The sequence below is a fragment of the Polypterus senegalus genome, chromosome 14 (assembly GCF_016835505.1).
Source record: "Polypterus senegalus isolate Bchr_013 chromosome 14, ASM1683550v1, whole genome shotgun sequence".
NCBI lineage: Eukaryota > Metazoa > Chordata > Cladistia > Polypteriformes > Polypteridae > Polypterus > Polypterus senegalus.
Window position 1 is genome coordinate 108,813,468 of NC_053167.1, and position 21,937 is coordinate 108,835,404.

A 21,937-nucleotide genomic window follows, 5' to 3' on the forward strand; every position below is an offset into this window, starting at 1 on the left:
TTTACCGCTCCCATTACAATCCATTTCTCCAGTATGCATGTTCCCTGTATTTTAAGTTGAATCAACGACCTCACACATGCAACATTTTGTGAAAACCGGTTCACAAAAAAAAAAAAAAACAGGTTAAACTTTTATTTATACAAATTTGGATTTTTTACCTGCCTCGCAGTTAGGAGACCCGGGTTCGCTTCCCGGGTCCTCCCTGTGTGGAGTTTGCATGTTCTCCCCGTGTCTGCGTGGGTTTCCTCCCACAGTCCAAAGACATGCAGGTTAGGTGGATTGGCGATTCTAAATTGTCCCTAGTGTGTGCTTAGTGTGTGTGTGTGCGCGCCCTGCGGTGGGCTGGCACCCTGCCTTGCGCCCTGTGTTGGCTGGGATTGGCTCCAGCAGACCATCATGACCCTGTAGTTAGGATATAGCAGGTTGGATAATGGATGGATGGATGGATTTTTCACTACAAAATGGAAAATTCTCCAGTTTAAAGGATAATTAATGCCAAAACAGCTTTTTAGACTAGTACTGTGGCAAAAATTCTATATTACTGGGTTGAATAGGTAAATGCTTTGTGAAAGTACTGGTGGAGCTTGAGTTTAGCATGCAGATTGAGCAATCAGGAAAAATGAAAATGGAGAAACTAACCCTTCTTTTTCTCCATTCTCTCTTATTTAAAGGACAAGTTTGGCATTTTTGAACTTATTTCTTCACAGTTATGGCATATTATCAGTTTGCCACTTGAAATGGTGTTCTAGATTGAACCATTTGTTTTACAAATTTTAAATATACCTTGTCTGTTTTTGTACCTTACCAATAGGGCTAATGGGTATACATCCACGATTGAATAAAAAAGCCTTTAATCTTACTGAAAACGAGCCTTTTGTGTTATGAGGCATCCTTGTGATAATGAAAGAAAACTTGAAATAATTATTTTATCAGATATTTTTGGTACTTTTTTCTTGAGGTAATGACATGCTTCTTGTTCATTCGTCTGCTTCTGGCGGCTCTCGTGGGTGAAGTTATGACAGTGCTACAGCGAACCCCACCCTCGAGCCCATTACTTTCTCTGTTGTTATTTCACAAAGCCTGTGGAATGAGACACAAGCCGAGTAACAGCATAGTGAAAAGACCACATAAAAATACATCTGGACTGAACGGATTACACTGCATTGTATTTTTAATAAAAGCATTAGATGTTTGAAAGAGCCAAGCCACCTTTTTTTGTGGCAGGTCTTGTGCGCGGATAATCAAAAAAAAAAAAAATTCAGAGTGTGTGATAGAGCAGATTGAAATGTCACATGCCAGTAATCCATTTTTTAATACATGATGAGTTTCTCTTGCTGAGGATAGGGCAATAAAAGAACAGAGCACAATGATTTTGAGTTAGTAAATTCACTGACACTGATGCCTGCCAGTCCATAAGTATGTGGTTAGAACATGCAGACTCCATATAAAACCTGGAGGTGCGATTTAGGAATGAGAGCTACTGTACCTTGGAAATTGAAGTACACCATGGCACTCGAGAGTCCAACATAAAAGAAGCCACCCTGCCTTATACAAGGAGCCAGAGTCATGAGGCAGTGGACGACACTTGCAAAGGAGGACAGGAAGGAGACAGAAGCTGTTGGTTTGCTATTTGAGCCATTGTTTGGTTGATTAAAAGGCCTAAAGAGGTACTGTTAATAATAAAACATTATTTCATTAAACTAGAACCTGTCTGTGGGCCACTGAGGAGCCCTCTGGAGGTCATAGTGCATAATCTTAAGACATGGATCAATACTCAATAACATTTTGTGGTTGGAAAGATGTATTCTGTAAATTTTAAGCTTTTTCTTTACAAAGGGACCCTGGTACACTTCACCTCCATTATAAAATGCAAGAGCAGGATAGTTATATTTCAAAATTTATAAAATATGCTTCACTTTTGAACACCATTTCATGTGTCAAAATAATATACAGGCCAGTTAAAATGTTCCCGGAATTGTGTTAATAGCGGGGGAATGAGAGGTCAGATTACGCACACATTGTTGTGGAGGGGTGCGCATGTTTGTAGAACAGTTACAACAGGTCTGTATTGGTTTCAGCGTGTAGTATTCTTTTAATTACCATTTGAGTTAGACGTGTGCATATTCATTTGGCATAATGTCACAGTTCGAACAACGTGCTAACATCAAGTTCATGTGCAAATTGAGGACTCGTACGCTAGAAGCACTGCAGCACTGATCTCTCACTTGACCGCTTTTTCACAATTCCGGGAACTTTTTGGCTGCCCCTCATATACCATGATTGTGAAAAAATAACTTTGACTTGAAAAATACCAAACATTTCCTTTAATTGCCAAGTTAGCATTTGAGACTACAGTGGTGCCTTGGTTTGCAAGCATAATTCATTCTGGAATCGTGTTTGTAATCCAAAGCACTCGTATATCAAAGTGAATTTCCCCATAAGAAATAATGGAAACAATCCATGATTCATTCCATAACCTAAAAATATTCATATAAAAATGATTAATACAAAATATAAAGTAAAAATACATAAAACAAATTAATCTACACTTTACCTTTGGAAAGAATCATGGGTGGTATGAGGGAGAGGAGGAGGGGGGTTATTGTGTAGGATGACTTTCACTATAACTAACGGAATCACTGTCTATCTGTTGGCTCACTGGCATCTTTTTCTTGTTATAAAATTTTGCGATATCGGGCATTCGCATACCTTGTTCGTGCTTCTCGATGATTTCCTTCTTAACTTCCTCCTTCTTCTTACCGGCTTCCTTTTCAACCTTTTTCTTCATGGGGGCCATTGTTGCAGTACGGTTACTAAAGAACAATCACTACACTTGGACACAAAATAAAAAAATGCTTTGCACACACACACGTGTTCACAATGCTATAGTAAACAGTATACACACCCTATACGAGTGAGGCACGCAAAACTGAGATTGAGCATGGGAGACGATTACCCACAATCCTGCAGCGAGAGTGAGAGAAGAACCATCAGCTCAGTTGTGATCAGCACACAATGCGTATACGTACTACTCGTATTTCAAGACCTCACTTGTTTATCAAGTTAAAATTTATTACGTTTTTGCTCGTCTTGTAAAACACTCACAGACCAAGTTACTCGCAATCCAAGGTTTTACTGTACTTGATTTTGAAGCTACTAACCTGCAATTTTTGAATCTTGGTGTACTCTGTACACATTAAGGTACTACAGCTTCACCACAATGTCTAAAACCCAAAAGTAAAAAGATCATACGAAATTAAAACACTGAGTTAATAGGAAAATGGATACACCTATCAAAATTGTAAACATTTTGTTTAGAACTGAACTGGCGAAGATGTCTGAGGAACCCTAAGCATTAACCCTGTATGATGCTATTGTGACTATTATGCTGGCAACAATTGGGGGAAGTGCCAGTCAAGAGAAAGTCACCTGGTAGCAGGGTCAAATTACAACATCTTGCAATGATTCCAAAAGATCTTCAGGAAAGCTGGTTCAGTAAGAAGTGAGTGAAAAATGGCCATTATGTCTATCTGTGTTGCTGGCTTAAATGCCTTTTTCTGAGCTAAAATCAGGAAAAAAATCATTTTGCTGTTGTGTGATATATGCAGGGTAAGTTGAGTGACCTTTATAATACGTTGTCTTTTAGGGAGATGAAAAAAATCATCACAGTTGGCCTGGCTGGGGAAGATAAGGTTGTTTGATAAATGTGTAATCTCTTTACCGAGGTGACAGAAGCTAGGATGAGTTAGACCAAACAGGTTATCGATGATTTAAATATTTTTCTGCCTGGTTCTCAAAATCTTTTCCTATTATTTATAAAGAGATAATTTTCACCATTATGTATGCTATTTCTTTGTCACAGCTTGTAGTGGATTAGATACAATCAGTGTCCATTTTCATTTTCGACTGCTCTGCAGCAATATCCGTGCAAATCTTGTATGTAATCGCCTGGATAGTATTGTTAAGATTCAACATTCGGTGCAGTGCTAAATCCCTCAGATTTTCATAGTGTCAACATCTTCATGACTTTGATGCTGCATTTCTTTTGCTAACTAAATACCACTGAAAAACTAGCCACAGATCTGAGCATTTCTCAAATGAGAGGAACTCTGCTTGATGAACACCAAAAATGATACTTATGTAACAGGTTTTTTTTCCCCCAGAGATGAGCAGTCCTATGTACTGGGCTGGCATCCAGGCAATGCAGTTAAGTGAATCAGCTATAAACATAAAACATGATGGTTATCTCTCTTTTCAGTTTGTCTGGGGTTAGCACAAAGTATAGCTCAATAACAAATATGTATACCAATCAACCACAGCATTAAAATCACTGACAGCTGAAGTGAATAACATTGATTATCTCATTACAATGTCACTTATCAAGGGGTGGGATACATTAGGCAGCAAGTAAACAGTCAGTCTGTGAAGGTGATGTGTTGGAAGCCACAAAAATAGACAAGCTTAAGGATCTGAGCAACTTTGACAAGGGAGAAATTGTGATGGCTCAATGCTGGTCATGAGAGAAAGGTGTCAGAAGACACAGCGAATCAAATATTGCTGCATGCTGGCAGAGTGCCCCTGCTGATCCCTGTCCCCGACCCCAATCATCTACAATGGGCAAGTGAATGTCAGAACTGGACAATTGACCAATGGAAGAAGGTGTTCTCTTCTGATGAATCACACTTTCTTTTAGATCATGAGATTAACTGGTGCATGTGCACTGTTCACCAAGTGAAGAGATGGCACTGTGGGAAGAAGGCAAGCCGGTGACTGAAGTGTGATGTTCTAGGTTTTTTTCTGCTGGGGGGTAGGAAGAAAGTTCAAACCAGATATGTACCTGTCACCTGTAACTTCTTACCTGTCTGTCTGTCCATATTTTACCCCATGTATTCAACCCCAGGCACCTCTATGGCATTGGAACTGATTTTAGTTTCTCTTCTTTACTTAAATCTAGTTTATCACCAGATTATCACTAGTTTATCACAAGAGTGTCCTCTCAGGCCCTTAACAGTTTATAGGATAGACAAGAACAATCTGTTGGAGAAGGTAGTAACAGTCAGACAGAGTCAAGACTTTTCAGGTTTTACTTTAAAATGATATGTATTTACAGTACATCCAAACCATTAACAGCAAGTATACAGTGATACAAGAAATAATACAGCCTAGATGCATTATGTCTACATACAGTCCCATTAGTAGCAGTAACTGGATGCTGAAGTTCGTTCCATTCCCAGATGGCTTTAGTCTTTTGTTGAGTCTTTGTTCTCAAGCAAAATAACAAAGCAAGACAAATGTGTTGGTTTTTGAAAAATGTGTCTGTTCATAAAAACAGCAGTGGTGGTTGCCAGGAATTGGGGAGTATCATCAGAATAGTGTTTTGTTTTTAAAAATAAACCAAAAAAGCATCGGCCTCACTTCCTTCTTACCCAAAATGGGCAAATATGTGGAATACTTGGTGCACAGGTTTACATCTCTGTTAATATGTGTGGAAAGCAGCCTGGACACAGGCAGGCAGACACCGCTGGTTTGCACCCAAACACAGGTTTATTGTACATTTCTATTTACAGTGCACACACAAAACGCAGTACTCCCATACTAATCACTCACAGTCCAGGCCCTTCACAATGCCTCTCCTTCTGACCGCCTCCACTCCTCTCCACCAAGCTCTGTCCTCTTCCACCTGACTCCAGCCATTGAATAGAGGGAGGCGGCCCCTTTTATCTTCACCCAGATGTGCTCCAGGTGCCTCCCAATGAATTTCTGCTGGCACTCATTATTGTGGCCGAAGTGTCGGCCGTGCACCAGGAAACACTCCGGGTGTCCCTGTTCTTCATCCCCCCAGCACTTTCGGGTGTGCCGGAAGTGCTGGGGACCAGGTCTCTCCAGGCATTCGGGTACTCCCTGGCGGTGATCATGGGCCCCTATAGGACTGAGCTTCCATGATCTTTTCCCATGGTCCCCATAGCCACCAGGGCGGTCGCCCTCTCATGGTCCGGAGCAGGCATAATCCCTCTTCTGGTCCTTCTGGGCTTCCCGGCTGGGTACCATCCCCAGCCACTCGCCACATAGGCCATTCACTTTTTGTAGTTTTTCACAACTCAGAAAATGTTACAGGTATCATTATCACTTGAGCTCAAGGTTAATAATCTGTCATTCAAAGCTAACTAAGTGAAAAATGAAAAGAAACTCTAAATTTAAACTTTCCCAACATGCACTGGTCTCCTGGTCAGTTTGACAAACAAAAAGGCCTAATAATTGAAAAGTTTAAAATATCTTCTGTACACTGGATAACACATTTGTCTTATAGTGATGATGTAAAAATGTTATATATTGAAAAAACTTCACAAGTTATTCATTGTCATTATGGATAGGTCAGTGCTTGAAGTGGGCTGGTACCATGGCACTCTGTACCTGTTCTTCCCAGTTCGAACATTAGAACAATCTAGACGAGAACAGGCCATTCAGTTCAGCAAAGCTCACCAGTTCTATCTACTTAATTCTTCCAAAATAACACCAAGTCTTGTTTTGAAAGTCCCCTTAGTTCTACTGTCTACCACGTCACTTGGTAGTTTATTCCAAGTGTCTATGGTTCTCTGTGTAAAGAAAAAGCTTCCTAATGTTTGTGTGAAATTGACCCCTAAACAAATTTCCAACTGTGTTTCATTTTGTTGCTGAACTCATTTTAAAGTCACAGTCTCGATCCACTGTACTAATTCCTTTCATAATTTCAAATCTTGTCTCCTCTTATAATCTCCTTTTGCCTAAACTGTATAGCTCAGCTCTTTTAATCTTTCCTCATAATTCATCCCCATGTAGCCCTGGAATCAGCCTAGTTGCTCTTTTCTGGACATTTTCTAGTGCCACTATGTCCTTTTTTGTATCCTTGAGACCAAAACTGCACACAGTACTCCAGATGAAGCCTAACCAGTCCATTATAAAGCTTCATCATAACCTCCATGGACTTGTACTCTAGCATACAGTATGAGAACCGGCAGTTAATGTATATGTACTGGTGCTTGCTAGGCACTCCACATATATTTAGAAAAGCTATTTTTAATTTCACTAACCTTTAGCACTTCTAAGTACTCCCCACAACCCCTCCTCACCCCCACTCTCTACTATCTGACTTCTCCAAAATATTTTCTGTATTTCACCATGTTTTTGGACACCTAAAGAGATTAAGCTCTCCAAAAATGTTGCTGACTACATATTTTGGGATATCATATTTGCTTTAATACTGTATGTGTTTTCAGACCTTCTATGCAACAAAAAATCTGAAATTTGGAGTACCACAGGTTCTCTTTTCCACTTCTGCCAATGGGGTAGATGAGATTACAGTTTCAAAAGCTTATGTTCAAGTCTCAGGTCAGACACTGTCTGCTTGAAGTTTACATGGCGTCCCTATGTAGTTTACATGGCGTCCCTATATTTGTGTGTGTGTGTGTATTTTTCTACTTACATATCAGTTAATTGATGTAAAAAGCTCAAAACATGTTTTTGGCAAAGGCAAAACTGTACCCATTGGTGAAAGACTGCCACCATTAGAGTCCAATTTTTATTTTTCCTGCTCCCTCCTTCATGAGACTGCTGTGTGATTAGAGATTCACAGCAAGAGACACAGATGGGGTGGCCAGGAGAAATATGAACGGACAGGATGTGGCGGAGATCAACCAACTCCTGACAGTGAATGTCAGTGTGTCCTGTGATGGACTGGCACTCAATCCAAGGTTGGTTATGGATACGATGGGCTAAACACTGGCCTTTGCAACTCTAAACTGACAATTGAAAGAAATATGCTGGGTATATACCATTTATCAGGCTGGATTCATGTAGTCAATTTACAAAAATGAATTTCACTATCTACCTTTAGTACCTGCTGCTTCTTGGCCTAGTTTGCTAAACATTAGCTTTCAAGCTACAAGGTTTCTAGTTTAATCTCAGCCTTCACCTCACTCTGTGACTCAAGAGCAACCCAGTTAACCAGCCTGTATTCCTATGCGCGGTACATAAAAATGTATTCCATTTTCATACCTATAAAGCTTCAAGGAATGGTGTTCAATATGGAAAGCTGTTATACAAAATAAATGGATGACTGAAGATATTAAGCTAAGCCTTATGAGGACAAGGCCTTCATTTTCAATATGACAATAGTTTGCCACTAATCTTTTAGAGAACATGAAAAATGTGGAAGCTTAAAAGTGGCCTAAAGGTGCCTAAAAAAACACAATTAAGATTGTCACGTTGAGGATAATGAATTCTCAACATGTGACACAGTGGCTAGGTGAAAGTATTAATGAAAATAGAGGATTTAATACTAGAGCCACATTCGAGGATACAGTTCTTACGATCTTCTGCTAAGTTTGGTCAATTTCCTGACAAACCTTATGAGAATTTGGAAGAGTTAGATCAACTTAAACTATGTGATAATAAGTTTAAAAGTTACAAACTGCTACAGTGCAAAAGATCATCCATTCATCCATTTTCTGCTGCTTATCTAGCAGGGAAAACATTCTAAGCAATGATGTCCAGATATCCCTTTTCTGCACCACCTCCTCCAACCTCTCTGGGTGAATACCAAACATTTTCAGGCCAGATGAGAAATATAATCTCTCCAGCATGCCCTGGGTCTACCTCAAGGTCTACTCCCAGTTTGACATACTCAAAGCACCTCCCTAAGGAGGTGTCCAGGACACTTCCTAATCTGTTACCTGAACATTTACATTCCCATGTACTTATTTGGCTGATGCCTTTATCCAAGGCGACTTACAACATTAATGATACAATTGGTTACATTTCTTTTGGTTTTCCAATTGGAGCACAGGCAGGTCAAGTGACTTGCTTATGGTCACACAATGTCAGGCACAGTATTTGAACTCTCAATCTCAAGACTTGAGCCACCTCATCTGGTTCCTTTCAATGCAGAGGAGCTTCAACTCTACTTTGAGCTCCTCTGAAATGTATGTGCTTCTGACCCTATCTCTAAGGCTGAGCCCAGACACCCTTCAAAAAACTCATTTCTGCCTCTTGTATCAGCGATCTCACTACCTACAGCTTGTGATCATAGGTGAAGACAGAAACATAGATCAACAAGTAAATTGACCCTCTTCATCATGACTGACCACTACTACGTTCGCATAACTGTGAATGCTGCTCTGATCTGCCTGCTGATCTCTTGTTCCCTTCATCCCTTACTCGTGAATAAGATCTCAAGATACTTTAACTAATCTGTATGAGGTAGCACCTTATCCACAACCCAGAGAGGGCACTTCACCCTTTTCTAGCTGAGGACCACGACCTCAGACTTGGAGGTGGTCATCCTCATCCTGGCCACTTCACATTTGGCTGTCAACTGTCCCAGCGCCTTTCAACAAAAACACAATTTGCCCATTTGGCAGATTGGTCATCTGCTACATTGTTCTCTGTCTTTGTCAAAGTTAGAAGGCACTGGAGATGATACTGATAGCAGTTTACTCAAAGCAAATCTATAATCCGAAAGCAACAGCAAATGTTTCTACAGGAACCTTCCTGAGTATCTCAAAATGAGAATCCTACTGTACATTTTAAAGTTAAATATCCTTCCAGATTGTCATTTTCCATACTTATTCAGTGCCCCTAGGGCTGCCTAAGTCTGGGCAGAAGACCAACCCCATGTCTTTCTATGTCTTTGCTATTCAACAGATGGCACATCACAAACTTTAGAACTGCTTTTATGAGTCCTGTACCAAGTTGTATGTAATGGAGACACAGCCATTGGACATTAAAATTGAGCTCTAGGTTGATTACTTAGATTTCAGTCTAACTTAGATGGGTAGCATAGATAGATAGAGAGTACAATCTGGGTTAAACAAGGTTTTATGTTTATAATTAATCTAACATATGCCATGAGGGTGTAGCAAGACAACCAGTGTACTTGCAAAAAAAAAACCAAAACTCATACTGTATATTTACAATGAGAAGTTACAAACACCTCAAGATGGTGATATAGTTTGAACCCAGGTTCCTAGCCCTCAGAGACTTGTGTCACTTTTACCCACAGATTGGACATTATTTGGCATTAGTAATGGTGCACTGCACGATAACATGCAGTGAATACACTTGACTTGAGCATTCATAGTTTTCCTCCTCTTTCTCTGTACGTTTACCATTCGTTTGCTCAGAGGTTGATGCGCTTGTTGCTTCCAGAGCAGCTCTTCTTTTCTCCACCCTAGTGGCCCGCTTCTTCTTTTCTTTCGTCAGCATCTTTTCACGTTAAAACTGATTAAGTCAGTGTTTGTGTTGCAATTACTTAGTGTATTTTCTTTAATTTTTCACTTAAGCTGGCAATTAAGTCTTCAATCTGCCTCAAAAATGATTTAAGACATGAAGAGGTAGGGGAAGTGACAGCGAAGGTGGTAGGGATGATAACGGCACCCCTACACATGTGCTGCACGGCCGCCCTGCTGTCTCCTGCTGAGAGTTGATTCTACAATAAAATAAAAATAAAAAGAGCAATAACCTTGGAGGTCAATCATCACCGCAAAAGTAGATAGTAGACATCACATAGTATATGTGTACCAAATTCCAGGTCAATAGGTCAAACGGTTTGCAAGCTACAGGTGATTTAAAATCCTGGACAGACAAATGAACAGCCACGGTAGCATATTATTTATAAAGATATGCATTTGGTTTAATGTAAATATGTGACAAGTGTACAAGTTCAGTAGAAAGGCGTTTAATATTCTTTATGTGTTAGTACCATGGTTTGCACTGTTGCAGTCAGTTTAACCATGACTGTGAGACACCACTGGGAGTCTGTGTCCATAGTGCTGAATGTGAGTTCTTTAATATAGGTCAGCATTCCCAGCGGATTTCAGTCTAACTTTATGCTGGACTTTCACACAGTCACATTTGTTCAACACAGTCACTATACTATACACAGTGCAAAGGGCTCATATTTAAGGATGAAGACAACAGTAAATTGCAACCAGCACATACAAATACATTTTGGCTCAAATGAAGTAGTTTAAACTTTCTGATGCACTCCTTCAGTTATAGAAATACATGGAGGTGTGTAGGAAGCAGCAGGCTTGGACTTATTGTACCATATGCAATGCAATTGACAGCAAAGTGTTGAGTATTTAGAAATGTTGGGTTTCTCATCAGAGCAATTCAAAGTGGATAAGTGAGGCTGATGTCAGCATCTGAACCAGTTCCTTTGATTCCTCTAACTGTGCTGAACATGTGCATAACCACTAGCAACCTTCCCTCATCAAACTAAACATTCTCTATTTTATATTCAAGTTTTTGAATTTTGTTAGGGTAGGCTGTACTGGTGGCTTGGACAAGTTTGATGCTGAGAGTAACAGTAGCTGCCCAGTTTACATTTGACTGTTTTACAATACTGAATCACACTGGATTTTTTTGCCATTTATCAGCCAAAAATGTCTATCTAATGTTGAAGTCAAAAACAAATTTACAAAGCAGTCTAAATCAATTACAAATATAAGACAAAATAATTCACATAAGTATTCACTCCCTTCAAATCAGCATTTAGTAGACACACCTATGACAGCCATGAGTCTGTGTACACAGGTCTCTATCATCTTTGCACACCTGGGGCCTCATGCATAACGCTGTGTGTAGAATTTGCACTATAACATGATGTAAGCACAAAAGCCGAAATGTGCTTCCGCACAAAAAAATCCACCAACGCCAACTTCCATGTTCTTCCGCTACATAAATCCCGGTCAGCGTGAAAATGAATGCACGTGCATGCGCTTTCTGCCCCACCCCAACTCCTCCCAGAATTACGCCTCTTTGAATATGCAAATCAATATAAACAGCCCTTAAGCTCAGTTTTCTGTGAAAAGGCAATGGGAAAAACACGAGGGAAAATAGAATTTCAGCGAATACCAAGTGGAGGCAAGCAAAACTGTACTATTTGTTGGTTTAAACAGTGGTATAAGTTGATCAAGTGACATAGCGTGGCGGAGAAACTCGAAAGCTCAAGTTCAAAAAGTCACACAGTGCCCGACATAAAAAAGAAGTTGTCACATATCAAAGTCGCCATGAGTGTCATAGCCCACCGTCTGAATGTCATATAAAAGGTTATTAGGGTACAGAGAAAAAAAAAGGCACACAGTGGGAAAAAAGCACGAAATGTCAACTTTAATCTCGAAATTTCCAATTTAATCACATAGTTTATTTTGTCATTAAAGTAAAACATCATAAACTTCAGCTTACAATTGTTTAATTAATTAGTTTCTCAAATCCCATCGTAACTAAAGTAGCATGTTAAATGCTTTGTTTTGTATTTGATCTTCTATGTGCTCTATGTGTGTGAATCACTACATGCTTCCGGGCTTTCGATTCCTCCAACAGGACACAGAATCTATTACATTCGTGATATTACAGCTTTCTGAATAATTAAAATACTGAGATGTATATGTGATATCATTTTCATGATGATAGGAGTTAAAGCATGTTATTAAACATGGGAACACGGTGGCGCAGTGATTCCTCATGTCTCACGCAAGATGCTTGCTGCGCCGTGTGCGACCTTCGATGAAATACTTTATTGTAGCAGTACTGTCTCTTTCAAACGTACTAACCTCTAATTCCTGTCCTTACTTTTCCTTCTCCAAATACCCAATCACCACACAATCAGCTCTGTAATAGACATTAAGCCATCTGTAAGCTTAGAACGTTGATTCTTCAAAACTTTTAGGGAACATTGAAATATCTTTGAAGTACGTGTTTAATTATTCTATCCATCTATCCATCCACTGTTGCGCCAGCCCCAGCAAATATACAGCACGAGGCAGGAACAATCCGTGAACGGGTGCTGTGGCACCGTGTCCTCACATGTTTAATTATTAACAATATAGATTATTTAAATGAAGTTAAAGTTTTATCTGTATAATATAATAAAAATATTTTGCTGCATTTCATCTTAAAAATGATATCGTCATCATACGTAAATACGCGCTTTATAAAGTGCCTCAGGTTGTGCAATATTATAACTGTATTGCAATTTACAGTGAGGTAATTGTACTTATAAGTACAAACAGTTCTACAAGGAGCACTTGATATACTGATTGAGTGCGTTTAGAGTCCTTCAGATGAAACTGTTTCTGAACCACGAGGAAAGGCTCTGAATCGTTTGCCGTATGACAACAGTTCAATAGACAGCATGGGTGAGGCAGCGTGTGCTTGATGCTGTATACTGATAATTGTCTTTCTGATCAGGTGTTGTACAGCTGTGATTCACTCTTAGATACAGTGATATAAATACACTAACTTACTCTTTTCAATTACCTTCTCACTTAGTTGTTTTGAGTGTTCTTTTGTCTTCAATGTGTATGTTAGGTCACCATACTAACTCAACACAAGTTGGACCTTTCAGATTGAGGTGCATTTATACTACAATTAACTGAAACCCCATTTGATACATAAAGAATTCCATAATAAAGAGTTGGAGAATTACCCCATATAATATCCAGACAAAAAGAATTGCAAGATAGCAAAATTTGATCAAAAAATAAGCATTTGACAGCGTAGCATTGTATACAGTGGGTTTATATCGACAAAATGGTGTCAGGAAATGAGATGTACTGGAAATGACATCACAGCACAGGGACGGAAGCGATGTCAGTACGTTCAATCAACCCCTTGTCACTTATAGTATTACTCACCTTAGGGTTTGTTGGCTGCCTCCTAAGCATTTGTGTGTGACAACCAGTTAGGTGATCTTCATTGAACGAATGATGTGACTTCTGAAACTAACTGGCTGCACCAGTGATGATTGGGTGTGCCATAGTAAAGGGGATGAATACTTGTGATTAGTTTTTAAAAAATTTTTATATTTGTAATTAATATAGACTTCTGTTCTGTAGATCTGTTTTCACTGTAACATTAACTGTAACAGAGACTTTTTTTCAGTTCAACTGTGTCAAATAAGCCAAATTAAATTCACTGTGATTTAATGATGCATAACAATAAAATGTGAAAGATTCCTAGGGAGTGAAAACTTTTTATATGCACAGTATATATATATTATACAGTATATTGTAAGAAGGAGACAAAGCAAAATGAAAGAGTTAGGGTGACCCCATATAATTTTAAAGAATGTACAAAAATGCAATACACAATAATTTGTAGAGATCTCTTTCCAGTGACGAGTTTAGAACAAAACTGAGAACAAGATGGCCGGTTCCTGGGGTATACAGTCACTCGATAGGAAGGGGTGGGTCCTGGAGGGTGGACAATGGAAGTGGCGTCAGCAGTGGAGTGACTGTCAGTCTTCCATTCTGCAGTTGGAGGAAGAGTAAATGATTTAGACCACCACGCCACCCCCTGGTTCAGCTGGTTATTTAAATTACTATTGCTCTTAAGCTGTCTATCATATGTTTTCTTACCTTTGACCAGATTGCTTTTTTTACTAAAAATTAACCACTGATGAGTGGATATTGGTAATAATGACAGATATCAATTAACACATAAACATCACACTAGTGTTTTGAAGCTGTCATTCTACCCATAAATGAACACGAAGAGTAATCCCTATTATTTATTTATTCTTTAACAGAGATGTTGATTTTTTCCTCCATTGTGGCAAACCCCTGTACCCATAATGAGGCCTAGAAAGATAAAAGATAAATTAAATGACTTTTTTGAAAAATTAACACATTAGAGAGATGAACCCAAGGAGAACATAAACTTAATGTTAAACAAAGAAAACAAACCCTGTTTCCTGTCTGTTTTTGCCTCCATGAGCTCTGCATGTCTGTTTACCAACTTGAGTGACTTTCCCATCTTAAAGTTATGCCTTCCATTTCTTATCCAATTTTCTCTGTCCTTTGCAGTGAGGCACATACCAACCCTACGTGAAATGCCAGTCATTTGCTGGACACGCTTACATTTAAATGCTCATGCTCTGCCAGGTTAGCTCTTTATCTTTCTCTTTACCTCCTGAATTATGTACGTCTGTTGTAAACACCCCTGACATCCCCTTTAACCCATAAAAAAGGTAACTGGTGCCAGAATGATCTCTGTAGGTTCTAGGTTTAAATCTGGTTAACATCTACAGACTGCATTCTTCTGTTGAATGCCTCACTCAGAACATTAACAGGATCTTGCTTTCCATATACAATGGCCAGTTGAAAACCATACTCTTCTAGAGGATACAACAGAGAACTTTTTAAAAGTTTATAAAGCACATGTTGACAGAACAATAAAATCCTGGAATATTGATGCACACCCAGAACAGATTTCTAGTTATTCCTCCTGAATGTCTGGTTTGACCTTCGTCCATTTTAGTATCTCATCCCAGATCTTAACAGGGCTCTGAGAAGTGTCATTCCTTTTATAAACGGGTAACACATTCCCATTCTGTCAATCATAAGACATTGTTTCAGCCCCCATACAATAATTAAGAGCTTTGTTCACTAAGATACCACCACAATACCTGTTAGATCTCATCTACCCTGTGGCCTTGCCACTACTTAGTTTTTTGACCAGTACAGTGACTACAGCCCCAGAAATGAATCCATTTCCAACTAATATTTCAGCATCGACTCCTGTTTTGATCTTTTACAGAATCCTTTTCCCCCCTCTCAACAAGAACCCCAAGTCTGGGTGAACTTTTCCCACCCACGCTAGGAGAAACCTGGCCAAGTTATCATCTAATAGCATCTAAAGCACTAGAGACCGGTTTGATGGAGTAATTGTCAGAAATCTGCAAGAGTGGGTTAGAACCAGTCAGGGTAGGCTCCCTTCTCTCTAAAACCATGAACTGGACAATGTAGACATGAAAAATGGTGAGGTGAATGTTGCCACTGATATATTTTATTTTTGAAAGGGATACTCTGTCGGGGATTTAACAGCACACTTGTCAAGGCTAGCTTATCTTTTATTATCTTATACTTCACTTTTTAAAAGAAGACTGTAGTAAAAAAATGAAATATGGTTTAGGCAGTTTTAGAAAACTGACCCGTGTCTTTTCTGAAAATAGGCATTTAGCCCAAACATGCATATATGCATTAAAGTGTTTCTCCAAAATAAACTTATTCAGAGAAAAGTTATTGAACTCTGTATAATTGATTTTAACTTTATAATATAATGTGCATTTTTATTATTTCTTGCTGAACTGTTGAAAGCAGCAAATCATCAGTTTTTCACCGATACGGCTGCTGTTTTCTCTTTTGCTTAAGTTACAGACTGTCAGCAGAGTTGGCACCACACAATTGTCTTTATTTAGTTTACTCCAGAGTATATAGCCTGAGGTATCATATTGGGCGATTCGAACGACAGGAAGGGAATGAGGAGGAGAATTCTGTATTCTGCTTCAAGCAAAAATCAGACATAACTGAACAGTATTAGGAAAGAAATGACAGGACGAGTCTAGTTATCCAAACTCCGTGCAGCCAGAGGAGAACTGTGTGTTTTTAGTATAGGCATAATTTCTTCAAGATGGCACACTGAAATGAAGAAATGAAGAAATGTAATTATACATTCAAATTTAACACAATGCATTCTTTTCAGTTTGAGCTGGAAGTGCAGTATTGTAATTAAAGTTAATGGCAAGTAAATGTCTGTAGAAACTCTGTCTTAGCTCACATTTATTAAAGTAGACATGCAAATATTACATTCTCAAAACCCACTTAATCCGTCTGTTATCCATATCAAACAACACTGGTAATCAACAGCAGTCACGGTGCCAGTCCATTACTGGGCACACTGCACTCACACTGGGCTCAATTTAGGCTTGTCAGTTACCCCAATCTAAGCGCCTTGAGCATGTGAAAGGAGCTATATAAATAAAATGTATTATCATTATTTGTTATAATCTGAAAAGGAAAAAAAAATATCACAGCTAAAGCCCTTATAGACATGAAGTGAAGATGCAAACTCTACAGAGGCAATGACTGGACATGAGGCAACACCTATTTAAACATTCCCAAAATTCTCTTTTGCTCTTTATATGAGGCATTTCACGCACATGCACTTGGGAGGCAGCTACAGGGCCTAAATGAGGGCAATTCCACGCCAGACCAGGGGCTGACGAAGTGTACTAATCCTTTCTCTCTTTCCACTGCAGACCTTTAATGGGAAATTCCACCTGGCCCTGTGGACATCACGTCCAAAGACGTCACTTTCGGCCCTCTGCTTGCCCTTAAAATCGCCATCTTTACCTCAGCAATTCAGTTCTGTTTTGGACTCTAAACTGTACACATCTGTACATCAATTCAATCCATTTTGCAGCCAGGAATAATATACGGGTGGCTGCCCCAAACCCTTTTGTGCCTCCTTTTGTTTGTCTTTGACAGGTAACACTTAATAAGGCTGCTATATCCTTTGGCAGAACATATGAAGAAGTTGAAAAAATAATAACTATTAAATTAACACCTTAGCTGCATGGAGACTACAAGTAGTATTATAACTAAAGTACATATAAAAAGTATTCACCCCCTTGGATATTTTCACATTTTGGTTTTTTACAGCACTGAATCACAGTGGATATAATTTGGCCTTTTGACACAATGATCGGCCTAAAAGGTCTCTTTATTGTAAAGGTGAAGACAAATTTCTGCAAAGTGATTTAAATGAATTACAATCACAAAACACAAAATAACTGCACAAATATTCACTCCATTTAATATGGCACACCTAAATCATCACTGGTGGAGACAGTTTGTTTTAGAAGTCCCATAATTAGTTTAATGGAGATTCCCTGTCTGGTTTCTGCCATTTTCAGTTTATGAGAATAGGCCAATTCATAACAAATCTAGAGAGCCCCGTTCACCCTGTGATAAAACAGGCCACCAGAGCTTAATTATCGTTACTGATGGCTTTATGAAAAGAGTCTTACAAGATCAGGATTAAGAATTGTTTTCTCATGAGAGGTCCAACTTGTGGTAAGTGAATATGGTGGCCTAGCCTACACAATGAAGAGAAAAGAGCACTCCAAGCAACTCTGTAAAAAGGTTACTGAATACCACAAGTCAGGGAATGGACACGAGAAAATATCCAAATCACTGAATATTTCTTGGTGTCCAGGTAAATTAATCATTAAGAAATGGAAAGAGTATGGCACAGCTGGACATCTGCCTAGAGCAGGTCATCCAAAAAAACTAAGTGATAATGCCAGAAGAAGAGTAGTGAGGTGGCCACTGAGAGACAAACAGTATGTCTGAAGAAGTTACAAGCTATACAGTGGTTCACACTGGGGAGACTGTGCAGTCAACAACTGCTTTATTGTAGAGTGGCAAAGACAAAGCTATTGCATATGCATATGACATCTCGACAGAAGGCATATGGGGGGCACTCAAGTCAGTTGAAGGAAGATTCTACAGACTGTTGAGACCAAAATTGAACATTTTGGCCATCAGACTAAACACTATGTTTGAATACTACACATTATGAAAAAACTCACTACTTTCTCTGTGAAGCACTGTGGTGGCAGCATCATGCTCTGTGGATGCTCGTCTGCAGCAGGCCTTAGAAGGTATTGTGCATGAAGAGGACTAGTGAGGGAAATCACCAAGAGACCTGTGATAACTGTGAAGGTGTTCCAATCTACACTGGGTTAGACTGCAGAGACTGTGTAGACGACTATTTTCTGGGTGCCTAACCAGTGACAGGTTTCACTGTTAAGTGAAACACATGGAGAGTTTACCAGAAGGAACATGGTGGACTTTGAAGTCAGCTGGAAAAAGCTTATATGATCTGATGAGACCAAAACTGAGCCTTCTGGTCATCAGACTAAAAGCCATTTTTGGTTTAAGACAAACGTCACAAATTAGTGGTCATGTCATGTTGTTGAGATGCATCTCTGAAGAAGGCCCTGGAAGGTTCTTGAGGGTAAAGAGTAAAAAAGAAAGCAGCAAAATACAAGGAAATCTCATTAACCACTCTAATTTTTTGCAACTGCTCTTCCTGGTGAGAGTCGTGGTGGGAACAGGCCAAGCAGATTATCCCAGACTTCCCTGTCCCCAGCGACCGATTCCAAACCGGCCAAGATATATAATCTCTCGAGCATGTCCTGGGTCTCCAACCAGTGGGACGTACCTCTAAGGTTGAGCTGCCCCGGGAGGCATCCTTATGATGTACTCACATCACCTCATTCTGAGGCTCTCCCAAATCACTGAGTTTCTTATCCTATCACTGAGTGTTAGCCCAGCCACCCTGCAAAGAAACCTCATTTCTGTCATTACCCACAGGTTAGGACAGGATTACAGATCGACCGGTAAACCTAGAGGTTAGTCTTTAGACTCAGCTCCCACTTTAATACCATGGACAGGTACAATGCATGCAGAACAGCTGCCACAACTCCAATACACTAGTTGTGCCCCCACCAATGGTGTCCTTATTCCATCATTCATTAACAAGATCCTGAGATAATTGAACTCTCCTACTAAGGATGGTTGTTGCACTCTTTTCCGAGACAGAACCATGACCTCAAACTTGGTGGTGCTCATCCTCATCTATTCTGCTTTATACTCATTAGTGAATCATTTGAATGCCAGATGGGGCAAAGAGGACAACTTCACCTGCAAAAAATAATGATACTAGCCCTAGCCTACCCAAGTGGACATCCTCGCTATACCTTGATAACCTATCCATGAAAATCACAAACAGGAGAAGTGACAAGTTTTATATTTGTCATTAATTTAGACCACTTTTGCAGATATCTGTTTTCACTTTGATAAAAATATTTTTTTTTCTTTTTATCAGTGTCTAAAAATGCAAATTAAACATTTGGTGATTCAATTGTGTATAACAATAAAATGTGAAAGGTTCCAAGGTGGGCGGTGAATACTTTTTATTGGATTTGAAACTTGTACTGTGAAGTGCTTAGCAAATGCGTCAAGTCCAAAATATCAAAAAGTAATAAACAACTGCATTGGATATCACAAATGAAGTGGGATACATGCCAGCAGCACATTAATTTTGAAAAAAAAAATGTATATATATATATATACTTTTTAAAAACCATGCTTATATTAAGTTAAGAAGTGTACTAAAAAGTAAAAAATAAGTCTCTCATACATCACTCATAAAAGCACTTCTTAAAACATACAATGGAAGCACTTCTTAAAATCTTTAGAATAAATGAGACTTGCTTTTTACTTTTTAGTACACTTTTGTAACTTAATATAAGCGTGGTTTTTAAAAAGTATTTTTTATATATATACTGTATTATTTTCAACTTTTTAGTCTTGGGTTTGTTTTAGTATAATTTTGTATTCTTTATTTTAACACTTCCTTTAATATTTCTATCTGTTACTAGCACCATCTATTGGTGAAATCTTTAACTTATTCATATGAAAATTTAATTTCTTAATTAACATGGATTAATTGATCAATTAGTGAAACTGATTTTTGATTCATGTATTGTCATCGGAAGTGAGTAAGTGTGCAAAATTTCAAGTCATGTGGACAATAGGAAGTGGGTTAAATATTGATTACAAGATTTGTGCCAGACAACAAACAGGTGAAGTTAAAAGAAGTGTGGTAATAATAATAACAATAATAATAGACTGATTTGTTAGAAAATGAGACAAATCTAAAAATTTATATCTTGTAGTTTATGGGTGACACTCTGTTCCCATTTTATGTCTGTGCTGAGAAAATGGGATCTTAACTGGACTGCACAGATTAAAAAATAGAATGAATGGACAGATTATTATTTTGAAATGCATTGAAACAGCATTCATTCTAGAAGGAGATGTTTTAAAGTATCTTTCTTTTCTTTTTTTGATCCTAATCAAGACGTTTAACAATGTCATCTTTGAGTAAGGCACAGGCTTCCGGCCAATGTTAGGAATTCTGTTTAACAGGCCTGAAGAGGTGCAACTTCTGTAAAAGATACTATGGGAAATTAATTTGCTTAAGGGTTTATCCAGAAGTTAAAGATAAAGTCAAAAACTCAAGAGACTAAAAACATCAGATTAAAAGAATATGACTTGATAGACTCAAAAAATCAGTGCCAAATGAATGCCTAAAGCCTGTTTAAATGAGAAATCATTAAACTGAAACAGAACTTCTGCCAGGCACCCTATCACCCCTACAATCCTCTTACTTTTTTGTTTCTTTATTTTTTAACAGCTGTAAAATGTCCCTGTTTCACAACCTGTAAAAATGATCGTTTCCAACCGTTTTTGTTTCCTACAGGGGCTTGGGACGAGAAGAAAATGATGATTGATGGAAAACTGACTTTAGACAGCAAAAGCTCATCAGTTTTCTGGAGAAACTGATTTATAAGTGCATCAAGCCTTCTCTCATGAGCCCTAGATATAGCACCTCTCGGAAAGTCCTCAGCAAAAACGCTAAGTTCCTCCACTTTTGGAAAAACCTTTTCGCAGATGTACTTCCTGGCTGTAAACAGCTTGTTGCAGATGGAGAGATAAACAAAAACAAGACGCTGCTATCCTAAAGCGATCATCCAAGCAGCACACGAGTATGATGACACAGAGCCACAACTTGTGATTTGCTTCAAATTGGATTATTTTCTGAGATTCCTTGGCTTATCTTTTGTTCCTAATTTCAAATACAGGTAAAAAATAAACAGCAAAGGAGTAAGAAATGCATTTTTCTACTTTTTTTTCGCTACATACCCTCTGGGTAGCCGTAAACCATGCAATGCAGCACTACCCTTCTGTATGGGGACACTATGACGTCTGCAAATTTCAGATGTATTCAGATGAAGGCATTACCTGGGATTACATGGCCTGTCAACCAGAGGCTACTGACATGACCAAATATGTAAAAGTTAAGTTGGACCCGCCAGATATCACCTGCGGAGACCCTCCTGAGACTTACTGCGCATTGGTAAGTTTAAAAATATAACTGCAGTGAATAACTTGCTGACCGTAGGCGATGTCTTCTTCATCTTGCATCTTGATTAATGAGAAGAGTGTTTCGCTTAAGTGTGGTGGTAGAAGATTAGAAATGTGCA

At 38.8% G+C, this 21,937-nt stretch overlaps 1 protein-coding gene across 7 annotated transcripts in view; it reads left to right on the plus strand.

Annotated features, from left to right (window-relative positions):
• Window positions 1–21,937, plus strand: part of ntng1a (netrin g1a) — a 510,418-nt gene that overhangs the window by 23,742 nt on the left and 464,739 nt on the right. For all 7 annotated transcript variants that reach the window (XM_039735641.1, XM_039735643.1, XM_039735648.1 and 4 more), the window contains exon 2: window positions 21,154–21,810. In XM_039735641.1, coding sequence (XP_039591575.1) covers window positions 21,565–21,810 — 246 coding nt within the window. In that variant the 5' untranslated portion in view covers window positions 21,154–21,564. The remainder of the gene's footprint in view (window positions 1–21,153; window positions 21,811–21,937) is intronic.